The sequence below is a fragment of the Narcine bancroftii genome, chromosome 3 (assembly GCF_036971445.1).
Source record: "Narcine bancroftii isolate sNarBan1 chromosome 3, sNarBan1.hap1, whole genome shotgun sequence".
In the NCBI taxonomy this organism is placed as follows: Eukaryota; Metazoa; Chordata; class Chondrichthyes; order Torpediniformes; family Narcinidae; genus Narcine; species Narcine bancroftii.
This window is the reverse complement of record NC_091471.1, coordinates 322682101-322695395: the sequence shown is the minus strand read 5'-3', so window position 1 is coordinate 322695395 and position 13295 is coordinate 322682101. Positions and strand designations below refer to the sequence as shown.

Genomic DNA, 13295 nt, shown 5'->3' with positions numbered 1-13295 from the left:
CTCCCACCATCGATATCCTGGGGTCACCCTTGATCAGAAACTCAAATAGACCAAGCTTAGCGGCAAGGGGAGGTTAATGGTCACCTCCCAAGGCTTTTCCACCAACAACGCGGGAGCACTGATAGACATGAATCAGGACCTACTTTCCAATCCTTTGATGAATGCCCTAAATAAGCATCCTTGTTTGACATCCAGTTGCCAGTCACTTTCTCCATCTCCCGTGATCAGAGACTGCAGTATCATGGACAAGATGTATTTTAGTTACTCACCCAGGCTACTCTACCATCAAGGACAAGCACAGCAGAGACCAGAGAACACCTAACCAAGTCCACCAGGGAACCATCGTAAGCAATGCTTTGAAGAGCCTCAGAAGAGAGACAACATCATACAGGACCCTCCCATCCTGTTCATAGTCTCTTCTTACTGCTACATTCAGCCAGAAGGTACAGAGGTCTCGTTTTTATCCGGCTCTTGAAAACTTGTCTTTCCCTAAGCATCTCTTTCTCTGAATCTTCATCCTGTAGGACGATGATGGTTCCTTTCAGTCAGTGTGTCCTGAAGGGGATGATCCTTGACAGGCCCTGCTTGCCACACACTAAGCAGGTGAAGCCTGGAGGGGCAACAGGGGCAGAAGCTCTGCTGTGGTGCTTCCTGTGCCTTCCCTCTGTCACCTCTTTTTCAGCAGCGTCCACCCTTTTTCTGGTGGCATCCCTCCACGGTGAGTGATCTTGAGTCAGATCCTCCCATGTTGAGGGGCAATGTCAGCTTTCGTAAAGCTCCTGCAGAGAACATCCTTGTACCTCATTTTCGAGTCCCACTGGAGAGTTGGCCATACAAGATGCCCTTCCATCAGGCATTCTGACATTGTCTGGCCCAGTGCAGTTGGGATGACATCACCAAGGTTGAAACTGTTGGCCTTCCGGCTCGAGAAAGGACCTCTAAATTGGAGACCCTGTCTCATCAGGTGACCTTCGTCAGAGAACATAGGTGTCAAGCTGACAATATGGGCACCACATCTCACATCCATAGAGCAAGGCTGATAGTATACGGCCCTGTACACCTTGCGCTTGGTGGCCAACCTGATGTTCTGTGACCCAACCCAGTCTTTCAGTTGCTCAAAGACAAAACAGGCCTTTCTGGTTCTTGATTCAATCTCTACATCTAGAGGAGCTGAGCATGTTATTGTGCTGCCCAGGTAGCAAAAGTTGTTGACAGCATTGAGACGAGTGTCATGAATGAGGACAGTTGGTTCTTTATAGCTTGAGCCAGGGGCTGGTGGGTACAAAAATTCTGTCTTTGTCAGGCTGATTGCAGCACTGGCAAAGTGACTGGTGATCTCCTGTCAGCCTTTGAGAGAGTGGGCAACCAGTGCAGTCATCAGCAAACTGTAGCTCTTGTGCGAAAATGTCCTGACTTTTGGTTTTACTCTAAGTCTTGCGAGGTTGAGGAGCCTGCCATGAGCCCTTGCTTGTAGGAAGACCTCTAACTTCAGGTCTGATGTGGCATCTTGAAGAGCAGCGAGAATAGTGCAAACAGAGTAGGAGCCAAAACACAAACTTGTTTTACATCGCTGCTGATGGGAAATGGGTCCGACGACTCACCACACACATTGATGCGGCCTTCCATACCTTTGTGAACTGGCGGATGATGTTGGTTAGACATGAGGGAGCAACCAAATGTTGGTAAGAGCTTCTACAGGCCATCTCTACCAACAGTGTCAAATGCTTTGGTTAGATCAACAAATGTGACATGGAGATTTCTCTGCTGCTCAACACATTTCTCTTGGAGCTGCCTCAGTGAGAAGATCCTATCCACTGACCGCCAAAAGATTTATCTGCACAACCGAAATGTCACTTTTTTTGCATTAATTTCGACTGTGAATATTTATCTATCCTTTTATATTTAGCTTTTTTTTAGTCTTGGCATACTTTGGTACAGTAATTTAATTCATACGATTGTAGTTGGTGTGTGGCTACAGCAAGTGTGAATTTTCAGATTTCAGGTTTATTATCAGATACATACATGACATCACATACAACCTTGAAATTCCTTTTTCTGAGGGTGAGGCAGAATTACCACTTATTGATAGTACGGGAGCAGGCTATTTTAGATTGGGTATTATGCAATGATAAGGGGCTAATCAACAATCTTGTTGTACGAGGCCCTTTGGGTAGGAGCGATCACAATATGATCGAATTCTCACTCGACATGGAGAGTGATGAAATTAAAACTGAGACTAAGGTCCTGAATTCAAATAAAGGGAATTATGATGGTATGAGACGGGAGTTGAGTAAGATTGATTGGGTGGTGTTTATGGAGGAGTTGACTGTGGTAAGACAATGGAAAGCATTCACAGATCTAATGGAGAAATTGCAAAAATCGTTTATACCGGTTTGGCATAAAAATAAACCAAAACAGGTGATTCAACCGTGGATAACAAGGGAAATTAGAGACAGCATTAGGTCCAAAGAGAGAGCATATCAATTGGCCATAAAAAGTACCACAACCGAAGACTGGGAGCAGTTCAAGATGCACCAAAGGAGGACAAAGGGATTAATCAAGAGAGCAAAAATAAATTACGAAAGTAAGCTTGCGGCAAATATAAAAACCAACTGCAAAAGCTTTTATAAATATGTCAAGAGGAAAAGATTGGTGAAATCCAGAGTAGGTCCCTTGCAGTCGGAATCAGGGGAATGCTTAGGGGAATCAGGGGAATCAGGGTCCCGCATAAACGACTGGCTTCCAAAATCAAGGCTCATGGGATTGGGGGCAAAGTATTGATGTGGATTGAGAACTGGCTGGCAGGTAGAAGACAGAGAGTTGGGATAAATGGCTCATTTTCTGAATAAGGAAATGACAGACCAATTAAATTCTTACTTTAGTTCTGTTTTTACAAGAGAGGATACAAATATCCTCCCAAGGATGCTGGGAAACAGAGACTAATGCAAGGGAGGAACTGAAAGAAATCAGTATCTCTAAGGACATGGGCTTGGGGAAATTGATGGGATTGAATCCCAAGGGCCTGATAACCTACATCCTAGGGTACTTAAGGAAGTGGTCATTCAGATATCAGATGCTTTAAGAATTATTTTCCAGAACTCAATAGATTCAGGATCAGTACCCATGGATTGGAGGGTAGCTAATGTTACCCCACTATTTAAAAAGGGGGGTTAAGAAAAAGTGGGGAATTATAGGCCGGTGAGCCTTACATCAGTAGTGGGCAAAATGATGGAATCCATTATTAAGGATGTAATAGCGCAGCATATGTAGGATGTAATAGCAGAGAAGGGATCGGACGGAGTCAACATGGATTTACAAAAGGTATATCGTGCTTGACAAATCTATTGGAATTCTTTGAGATGGTGACAGGTAAAATAGATGGGGGAGAGCCAGTGGATGTGGTGAACCTGGACTTCCAAAAGGCCTTCGATAAGGTCCCGCATAAACGACTGGCTTCCAAAATCAAGGCTCATGGGATTGGGGGCAAAGTATTGATGTGGATTGAGAACTGGCTGGCAGGTAGAAGACAGAGAGTTGGGATAAATGGCTCATTTTCTGAGTGGCAGGCGGTGAACAGTGGGGTGCCACAGGGATCTGTACTGGGACCCCAGCTGTTCACAATTTACATTAATGATCTGGATGAGGGGATTGGATGTAATATCTCCAAATTTGCAGATGACACTAAGCTAGGAGGAGTTGTGTGCATGGAAGAGGGGGTCAGGAAGCTCCAGTGTGATTTGGATAAATTGAGGGACTGGTCAGATACATGGCAAATGCACTACAATGTCGATAAATGTGAGGTTATCCACTTTGGTAATACAAACCGGAGGGCAGATTACTATTTGAATGGCAATAGATTAAGAGATGGGGAAGTATAGAGAGACCATGGGGTACTTGTAGACTCTGAAGGCGAGCAAGCAGGTACAGCAGGCGGTTAAAAAGGCAAATGGTATGTGGCCTTCATATCAAGAAGATTTGAGTATAGGAACAAGGATACCTTACTGCAGGTGTACAGGGCCTTGGTGAGACTACACCTGGAGTATTGTGTGCAGTTTTGGTCACCTTATCTAAGGATGTTCTTGCAATGGTGGGAGTGCACAGGCGATTCACCAGGCTGATACCTGGAATGGCAGGAATGACTTATGAGGAAAGATTGTGCAAATTGGGATTGTACTCACTGGAGTTTAAAAGATTGAGAGGAGATCTCATAGAGACATATAAAATTCTGGCAGTACTGGACAGAATGGATGCAGATGGGATGTTTCCAATGATGGGAAAATCCAGAACCCGGGGCCATGGTTTGAGGATAATAGGCAAACCATTTAGGACCGAGATGAGGAGGAATTTTTTTACCCAGAGGGAGGTGAATCTGTGGAATTCATTGCCACAGAGGGCAGTAGAAGCAGGTTCATTAAATATATTTAAGAGGGAATTAGATATATTTCTTCAGTATAAGGGTATTAAAGGTTACGGAGAGAAGGCAGGGACGGGGTACTGAACTTTAAGATCAGCCATGATCTCGTTGAATGGCGGAGCAGGCTCGAAGGGTCGAATGACCTACTCCTGCTCCTATCTTCTATGTTTCTATGAGAAAACTACACAACATACACGTTAACAAAGAACTCTAAACAGATAATGAATGTAAACAAACTGACTATGCCATACAGAGAGAATTTTAAAAAATCAATAAAGTGCACAAGTAAGATTCCTTAAATGAGTCCCTGATGGAGTTTGTTGTTGAGGAGTCTGATGGTGGAGGGGGAGCAGCTGTCCATGAACCTGGTGGAGTGAGTCTTGTGCCACCTAGACTTTTCTGATGGCAGCAACAAGAACAGAGCATGTGCTGGATGTTGTGGATCCTTGATGGTTGCTGCTGGCCTCTGATAGCAGCGTTCCCTGCAGATGTTCTCAATAGTGCGAAGTGTTTTGCCTGTGATGTCCTGGGCTGTGTCTACTAACCTTTGGAAGGTTTTATGCTCATGGGTATTGGTGTCCCCATACCAGACGGTGATGCAGCCGGTCAGCACATTTTGATGCATGTGTATGTCAGTAAACTCAAATCCCACCACCACCTGCAACCTGAAACGTTAGTTATGTATCTTTATCTTTGCGATATAAAGTACACTGTTTGACCTGCTGAGTTTCTCCAGTATTGATGTTAATGTTGTCTGGTTGGGGAGTGTCCAGATTGCTTTCCAAGTGATATGCCTTCCTGACTTGGAAATATGGCACCTATGCTTCATCAATGCTGTAAGTCCCCCTCCAAAGCATCTCTTGCAGAAGGACTGCAGCATGTCAAGTTCAGGACAGATGGGAATGAGCAATAAATGCTAGCTTCGCCAATGATACCGAGATGCCAAAAATAAATGTTTATTAAAAAATGTTGTAAAAAGAAAAAAGAAGCCCGCACCTCCTCCAAAAAAATAACTGGGTACACTTACATCCACCAGGCCACCATTTGATTGAAGTCACAGTTGGGCTGTTCAGCACAAACTCCTGGGTTGAAGGGTCATAAGTTGCTGTTGTCTCCAAACCACGGATGAACGAGCCTGAAAGTGACAGAGAACTAAAACTGACAGGAACCCCCTCATTTAAACAAAGAAGCACTCTTGCTACTGGAGGGTGGGGTGGTCCTGCTCTAAGCAGACAGCATCTGGCTGGATAGCCTCACAGGAACATTCAAGTTTGACTGTATAGAAAGTGAAGGTCATGCAAACCAGGTACTGATGAGGGCAAGACATCAGGAAAGCAGATGTGGTTAGCAGATCACCGCTTGCCACCTACAGAAATGGAAATTAACTACTGGTTTAATGGGACGTGCACCAAACAAGATGCTGGTTCACCATGGGAATTGGAAAGAGATTCAGGCATCTGAGTTGGTCGGATCTCTCAATGTAGTCAGCTCTACCATTACCCGGCAACCTGAACGGTCAGATGTGCGAGTCGTACATCTTCGCAGGCCAGGGAAAGGCAATTGTTTAAAAAATGTCCATGGACTTTCTTCCACTGAAAGAGGCCATTGTCCACCATACCTCCAGTTACATTAAAGGGAATGAGTCAATGAATGGTGAGGGGAAAACAGACATCATCAAATAATTTGAACAAAATTAAGAATTGGTTTCTTCCATGGGATGTTCCCTGGCAAAATATGGTCAAATATCCTGAAAGCTCCTCTCAAAGATTAAATAAAGCCAATCCAAGAAAGATTTCACATGGTCTGAAGCAAAGAGGAAATTTTACCATGTTTCTTCAAAATATATATTTTTTAAAGTGCAGAGGCTGGAAATCAGAAATAAAGTGCAATAGTCCTGACAAATCTGAAACCTTAATCTGAAGTACATCTTGAAAATCTCTAGACACCGTGGTTGAAGTAAACACACGAAATTCTGGAGAAACTACCTCCCCCCCACCCATCTTTTCGTTCGGACACCTATCAACATTTTTCCATATCTTGATGAAGGGCTCAACCCCAAAACATTGGTTACTTATTTTTATCTTTGCTACATAAAGGACCTGCTGAGTTTCTCCAGCATTTTGTGGTTTTATTGAAACCTTAAACTGCTCTCTCTCCCCTCCCCACAGATGTTGCCTGACATGCGGTTTCCCATATTTTCTGTTTTTATTTCCTTTTAACTGTTTGTCACCCTGTTACACTTTTCCTGGGTCTAGCTCCCATCTCCACCATTTACACCCCCCCTCCCTCCCATTTACACAATCCACACTTCTCTGCAGGGCACCTTTCCTTTCTGTGTAGACTCCTGGGCACAAACCATGACATACCCAGTGACGTGCTCATTATCGAGGCTGTGCTTATTCCATCTCAAGATGCAGAGAATTACAAGTCAGTACCGTTTGCCATGCAAGTCTGCATGGATAAAGACTGTGCAGTTTGAGCTGTAGACAGTGAGGAAACATACTGGCAACACTCTGAGTCAAACCTAAAGCACCTGACAGCTTCAATGTAAATGCACTGGGACACAAATCCCTCGCTGTCAGTCCACAACACTGAACTGCTCAGTTACCTGGTGAGGAACAAATTACAACTGAACTGTGATTTTGGTGCATTCAGTATTAATAACTTAAGGGATATGGGATTTCCATAAACTAATGAATCAAAGCCAACTAAAAAAAATGGAGTTAAACAGGAATGTCTGCAGATGTTTTGATTGAAGAAAACGTGCTGGAGAAACTCAGCAGGACCCAAGTAATAGGTGACTAACATTTCAGGCCTGAGCTCTTTGTCAAGATTTCTGCAAAAAGCAGGCGCATGCCCAAATAAAAAAAGTGTGGGGGAGAGAGGGGAAGGAGCAGGGGGTAGCACATGCTATCAGCAAAGATCATAGGTGGATATAGGTGGGAGGGTAGAAGAGATAAAAAGTTGGTGATAGGAGAACTCTCTGCATGAAGAGGAAGGAGAAGGGGATGGGAGTGGAGAAACAGACAAATGGATAAGGAGAGTGAAAATGGAGAGGTTGATATTAATGCGAGGAGCAAAACACAAAAGTCTGCAGAAATGGTGATTGAAGTAAAAACACAATAATGGAGAAACTCAGGTCAAAGTGAGTACTGAAAGGGTCAAGGCCGAAACATTAGTTACTGTTTGACCAACTGAGTTTCTTCAGCATTGTGTTTTTACTTGATGGAGTCTGGATGGGGAGTGCCCAGTGCTGTTCCTCCAATTTGTTGGGAGCCTCAGTTTGGCAGTGTATGAGGCCATGGATTAACTTGTCAGTGTGAGAATGCAGTGGGGAAATGAAATTGTTGGCCACCGGGATGTCCCTGTTATTGCAACAGACGGAGCGAAGGTGGTCAATGACACAATCTCCCAGTGTGCGTCCAGTCTCTCCGATATAGAGGCCACAATGGGAGCACCAGATGCAGTAGATGACCCTGGCAAATTCGGTTAATTATTGTTTAGGGCCCCAAATGGTGGTGAGGGAGGAAGTGTTGGCACAAGTGTAGCACATCTTGTGGTCACAGGGGGAGGTACCAAGAGAGCAATTAGTGTGAAGAAGAAGTAGGCGAGTGAGTCCCAGAGGGAGCACTCCTTGTGTAAAGCAGAGCAGCTGGGAAAAGGGGAATGTGTGTCTGTTGGTGGGATCCCATCGTAGATGGCAGCAATTGCAGAGAATAATATGTTGAATAAGTTAGTGGGTGGTAGGGGAATACTAGGAGAATTTTGTACTTGTTGCATCTAGGAGCAGAGGGGTCCATGCTAGATGAGTGGGAAATGAAGATGTCGGTAAGGGCTGAGCTTGTGGCAGTAGTGGGAAAGCCACATTTTTTTTTGGAGAAAGACATCTCGTGTTCTGGCATGGAAGACCTCCTTCTGAGAGCAGATGCAATGGAGGCAGAGGAATTGAGAGAAAGGAAAGGTATTCTTGGAGGGGACTGGGTGTGGAGCTGTTGCCGAGGTAACTGGGAATTGGTAGGTTTGTAGAAAATATCTGTAGAATATGATGTGACAAGGTCGATCATATCATTACATGGAGGGAGTAAATACAGTGCATTGCCTCACGTGGAAGACAGAGATGGGTTAAAGCAGAAAGATCAGCTCTTGAAGAAGTTTCAGGAACTGCCAAATGCAGAACAGTTTCCCCAACTCTAGTTACTGAGGGCAAACATATCAACATTTCCCTTTAAAATTATAGGAAAGTGTGTGTCACTGATAACAGCTTATGTGAATAAAACTGATTATTCCCTACTTGTAGGATGTAGGAAAGGGAAGTAAGATTATGTCATTTCAAGTATTTTTCTTCCTTAAAGGTGGCAATCAAATAATGGCCTCAACCCATAAAGGCAATTGCCAACTGCATTAATGAGTCACTTGCACAAGGTGAGCATGAAAAACCACTGTGGAGCTCTCCACGCAACATATCAATTGAAGGCAATGTTAAGAGAGGGAAGCAATCTGCACACTGTAAGATCAAGAACTGACAGCAAATCATATGGGCTAGAGTTTCAGTTCAAATTGTTCATATGCAGAGATGGCAAAAGACTAAGGAAGCCTGCCCTTAACATGGTTAACAACTCCAGAGGATAACATACCAGATGGTATGATGCCTCACAGGTGTCAGAGTCAGGGACATCTCTGATCGAGTTCACAGTATTCTTGGGAGGGGGTGGGGGAGGGTGAGCAGCCGGATGTCGTGATCCACGTGAGGACTGCTAAGATGCCCAAATAGAGCAACCCCACCGTCGCCAGGAGTGGGTCTTACCGATTCTCGGGACTTGAGCCATCAATCAACTGATCCAGTCACATGAGATGGTTTGCGGGATTTCCCTTGGGATCAAGGACATTGTGAATACTATATAGTTCTCTAATTGTAAGTAAAAGGGTTTGCTCTCTGGATTTGGGAAAACACTGGTGTCTGTTGTTTCTCTCTGGGTCTAATGAGGTGGAGGCTTGTATTCCACATAACGTGTGCACAGCACAAACATTCAGCACCTTTACAACATTCTGGCCATGAGGTGACAATGTCAGTCATGTAACAGGTCGCCAAACACATCATGCCCAAAGCGATGACCCGACACCGGAAGCCCACGACCTAAAGAACCAACCGAGATGGGCTACGTTCTTCGAAGTCGGCACCCAACTCAGCAGCATGTGGCTGCAGTGCCCCCTTCCGATGAGCTGGACAATGGCAGCCAATTGGGTGGAGCTAGGGAAGCAGCCACACCCAGGGATGAGAGGGGCTCACTGATTGGCTGCTCCCCAGAGAGCACTAAACAACCAATCCCAGGAAGCGGATCGTAATGCCACTAGTCAGGTGGCATGATGACGTCAGCTCCTGAGCTATTTATAAGCAGAGCTGCCTGCACAATAAACCAGTGTTGAGTTCACTCCCCAAGTGTGTGTCTCTTCTTTGAGTGTAACCTCTCCAGTAACAGCAGCCACAACCGTGGTGACCCGACTGGTTCAACTGGCATTGTGGACCTGAACAATAAGGGACCAGCCTGCAATCAATGTGGTTTCGTTGAAGCTGCCCAGCTTATGGACATCACAGCCACAGGTGTGATTCCAGCAAGTTGAGGCGCTGTTCACCGTACAGTACATCATCGCCGATGACACCTGCTTCTACCATGTGGTCAGTGCCCTCAAGCAGGACACGGCAGCTCGCATTACCGACTTCCTCTAGAAACCTCCGGAACAAGGGAAGTATCAGGCTATCAAGGAGATCCTAACCCAAGCTTTCGGGCTTTCACAATGCGAATGTACAGCACGTCTGCTACACATGGACGGCATGCTTGCCTTGAACAATTGCCATACCCCTTGTGCTCTATTTGAGCAAATTTTCCCGGAGAGGTTACCCGAGGACATCAGACTACTCATAGCTGAAGAGGACTTTACGAACCCCAGAAAGGTAGCCGCCAGAGCTGACTTGCTCTGGGCGGCAAATAAGGAAACCTGTGTTTTGTTAAATTACGTGGTCTCTTGTCAACATTGGCCTACCAGCAAGTCTTCCTCCAAGCCTGCAAATCCCAGTGAGCCGTATTGTTTCTACCATCAGTGATGGGGCGCTGAGACCCACCCTGTGGATTCCCGGGAAATGCCAACGTCGACCGTTATTAGAGGCTGCAGCAGCTGGACTACACACAGCCTTCTCCACGTCCGGGATACAGTCAGGAAGATGCTTCCTGGTTGACTCTGGAGCCAAAGTCAGCGTCCTTCTCCCCCTCCACCTCCGACGCACGCCACTGGAAGGCAGGGTGCAGGTTACTGGCTGCCAATAACTCTTCAATATGGACTTGCGTACCCGTACTATCCCCCTCCATTTTGGCAAACTCCACTTCACTTGGCAATTTGATTTAGCAGATGTCTGCCGACCTCTCCTCAGGGCAGACTTTCTGAGGGCCAACTGCTTCCTAATTGATGTCAAAAGCCACCGGCTAATACACGTAAATACTTTTCAGACCTTTGCACTGGATGGCACCAAATTGACTGCTCCCCACCTACACTTGGTGGCAAGTCCAAGCAATGAGTTCACCACGATGCTAGCCAAGTTCCCCTCCATTGTGATGCTGCACTTTAACTCCACTGAGGCCGAACACGGGATAAGGCATCACATCTTCACTAAAAGGCCCCCACTTCACGCCACAGCATGCCACCTCCGACCAGTAAAGATCAACCTCGCCAAGGAGGATTTTTTTAAAATGGAGGAACTCAGCATTGTCCGCTGTTCCTACAGCTCCTGGGCCTCCAACCATCCACGTAGTCCCTAAGCCATCAGCAGGTTGGAGACCATGCGGGGACTACCACCGGCTAAATGAAGCCACCGCACGGGATAGATACCCCGTCCCCCATATTCAGGACTTTGCGCAAACCTGCAGGGGGCACAGAGATTTTCCAAAATTGACAATCCGTGGCTATCATCAGATCCCCGTCCACCCTGAGAATATCACAAAGACTGCCATTATTACACCATTTGGGTTGCTTGAATTCCTCAGAATGCCCTTTGGCCTAAAAGACATCACACAGAGCTTTCAAAGGCTTATGGATGCTGTGGGCATGAATTTAAAGTTTGTTTTCATCTACCTCGATGGCATTCTGGCTGCAAGCTGTGACCGTGCCGAACACGCCCCTCACATTAGACAGTTGTGCCGCAGGTTGAGTGAGTTTGGCCTGACAATTAATCCAGCAAAATGCCAGTTTGGCAAAAACTCAATTGACCTTTTAGGTCACAGGATCAACTGCCACGGGACTAAACCACTACCTGACAAGAAAAAGGCCATACAAGCATTCCCCAGCCCACAACAGTTTGCTGGCATGGTGAATTTTTACCGTAGATTCCTGCCAGGGGCAGCTCGCACCATGAAACCTTACGAAGAAGACGATTTCATGGAACCAAGAGGCATCTGATGCATTCCAGGCAACAAATGCTGCCCTCCTGATACACCCTAAAGCTGATGCCCCCACAGTGGATGCTTTTGGGTGAGTGGACACTGGCAACCCCTTGCATTTTTCAGTAGACATTTGCGTGCGCCTGAACTGAAATATAGTGCTTTTGATAGAGAACTCCTGGCATTGTACCTGGCAATCAGACATTTTAGATTCTTCCATAAGGGTAGGAAGTTCCAAATTTTTACAGACTACAAGCCCCTCACCTTCACTTTCACTAAGGCTTCTGACCCATGATCAGCCAGGAAACAGAGGGACATTTCATATATTTTAGAATTTTCTACTGACATTCAGCATATTGCGGGAAAATCCAACGTGGTGGCCGATGCCCTGTCATGTCCCACATTACAGGCAGTACACACCTCAACATCTAGCGTTGACTATAAGGCTCTGGCTGAAGCACAGGCATTGGACAAGGACATTGACACATATCGCACTACGATTACTGGCCTCTAGCCGGAGATGACTCCAACCAAAAACATGGCATGGAACACTTCCGGGGGGGTGGGGCATCCTGGAGTTGTTAGGTTCAGTTGACTGTTCCGTCAGCTTAAACACAGAAGTAAATGGAACATGTTATCTAGTAAAATGTCCTCACCTCCATCTCATGGGTCTCAACTGGATCAAAAGGTTAAACCTTCTGGACCAGCCACTCAGCAATATTAGCCACAAGTTGCAAGTGGCACATACCCACAAGTGGCAAATACCCCACAAAAGTTGCTAGTACAGCTAAAGCAACGCCATGCAACATTATCTTCCGAAGGCCTGGGACAATGCCCTAAAACAAAGGTGTAATTCTGTCTTCTGCCAAACGTGAAACCAACCTACAAGCCAAAACGTCCTGTCCCATATGCAGCACTGCAAGAAGTGGAGCGGCTGCAACATGAAGGAGTAATTGAACAGGTCAACGACTCATCATGGGCTGTACCTATCATGGTGAAAAAAATCAAATGGCTCCAATATGATTGTGTCCTGATTTCTCAACTGGCCTGAATGCAGCATTGGACACTCATCAATACCCACAGCCACTGCCTGATGATCTCTTTGCTAAGTTGAATACTGGCAAATGCTTTGCGAAGGTCGACTTAACAGAGGTATATCTACAGGTGGAGCTTGATGACGAATCCAAGGAATTGATAACCATTAACATGCACCGTGGACTGTTCAGATACACATGTCTATCATTCAGCTATCTTCCAACAGATCATGGACACAATGCTGACGATGTTCCAGGAATTTCAGTGTACCTAGACGACATCCTGGTAATGGGACCAGACGCTCGAGAATTGTTTGATCGTCTTGATGCGTCTGTCCCGCATCAAAGGCTATGGTTTTCAAGTGCATCCAGAAAAATGCACATTTAATCACTGGACCCACAAAATACTGTCACCCACAT

General features: G+C 45.7%; 1 protein-coding gene across 4 annotated transcripts in view; it reads right to left on the bottom strand.

The window, feature by feature from the left end:
• acox1 (acyl-CoA oxidase 1, palmitoyl) overlaps nt 1-13295 on the bottom strand; it is an 80825-nt gene that overhangs the window by 35911 nt on the left and 31619 nt on the right. For 3 of the 4 annotated variants that reach the window (XM_069928997.1, XM_069928998.1, XM_069929000.1), the window contains one exon: nt 5442-5549. The exons of the other annotated variant lie outside the window; for it this stretch is intronic. In XM_069928997.1, the coding sequence (XP_069785098.1) occupies nt 5442-5549 (108 nt within the window). The remainder of the gene's footprint in view (nt 1-5441; nt 5550-13295) is intronic. 4 annotated transcript variants of the gene reach the window in all.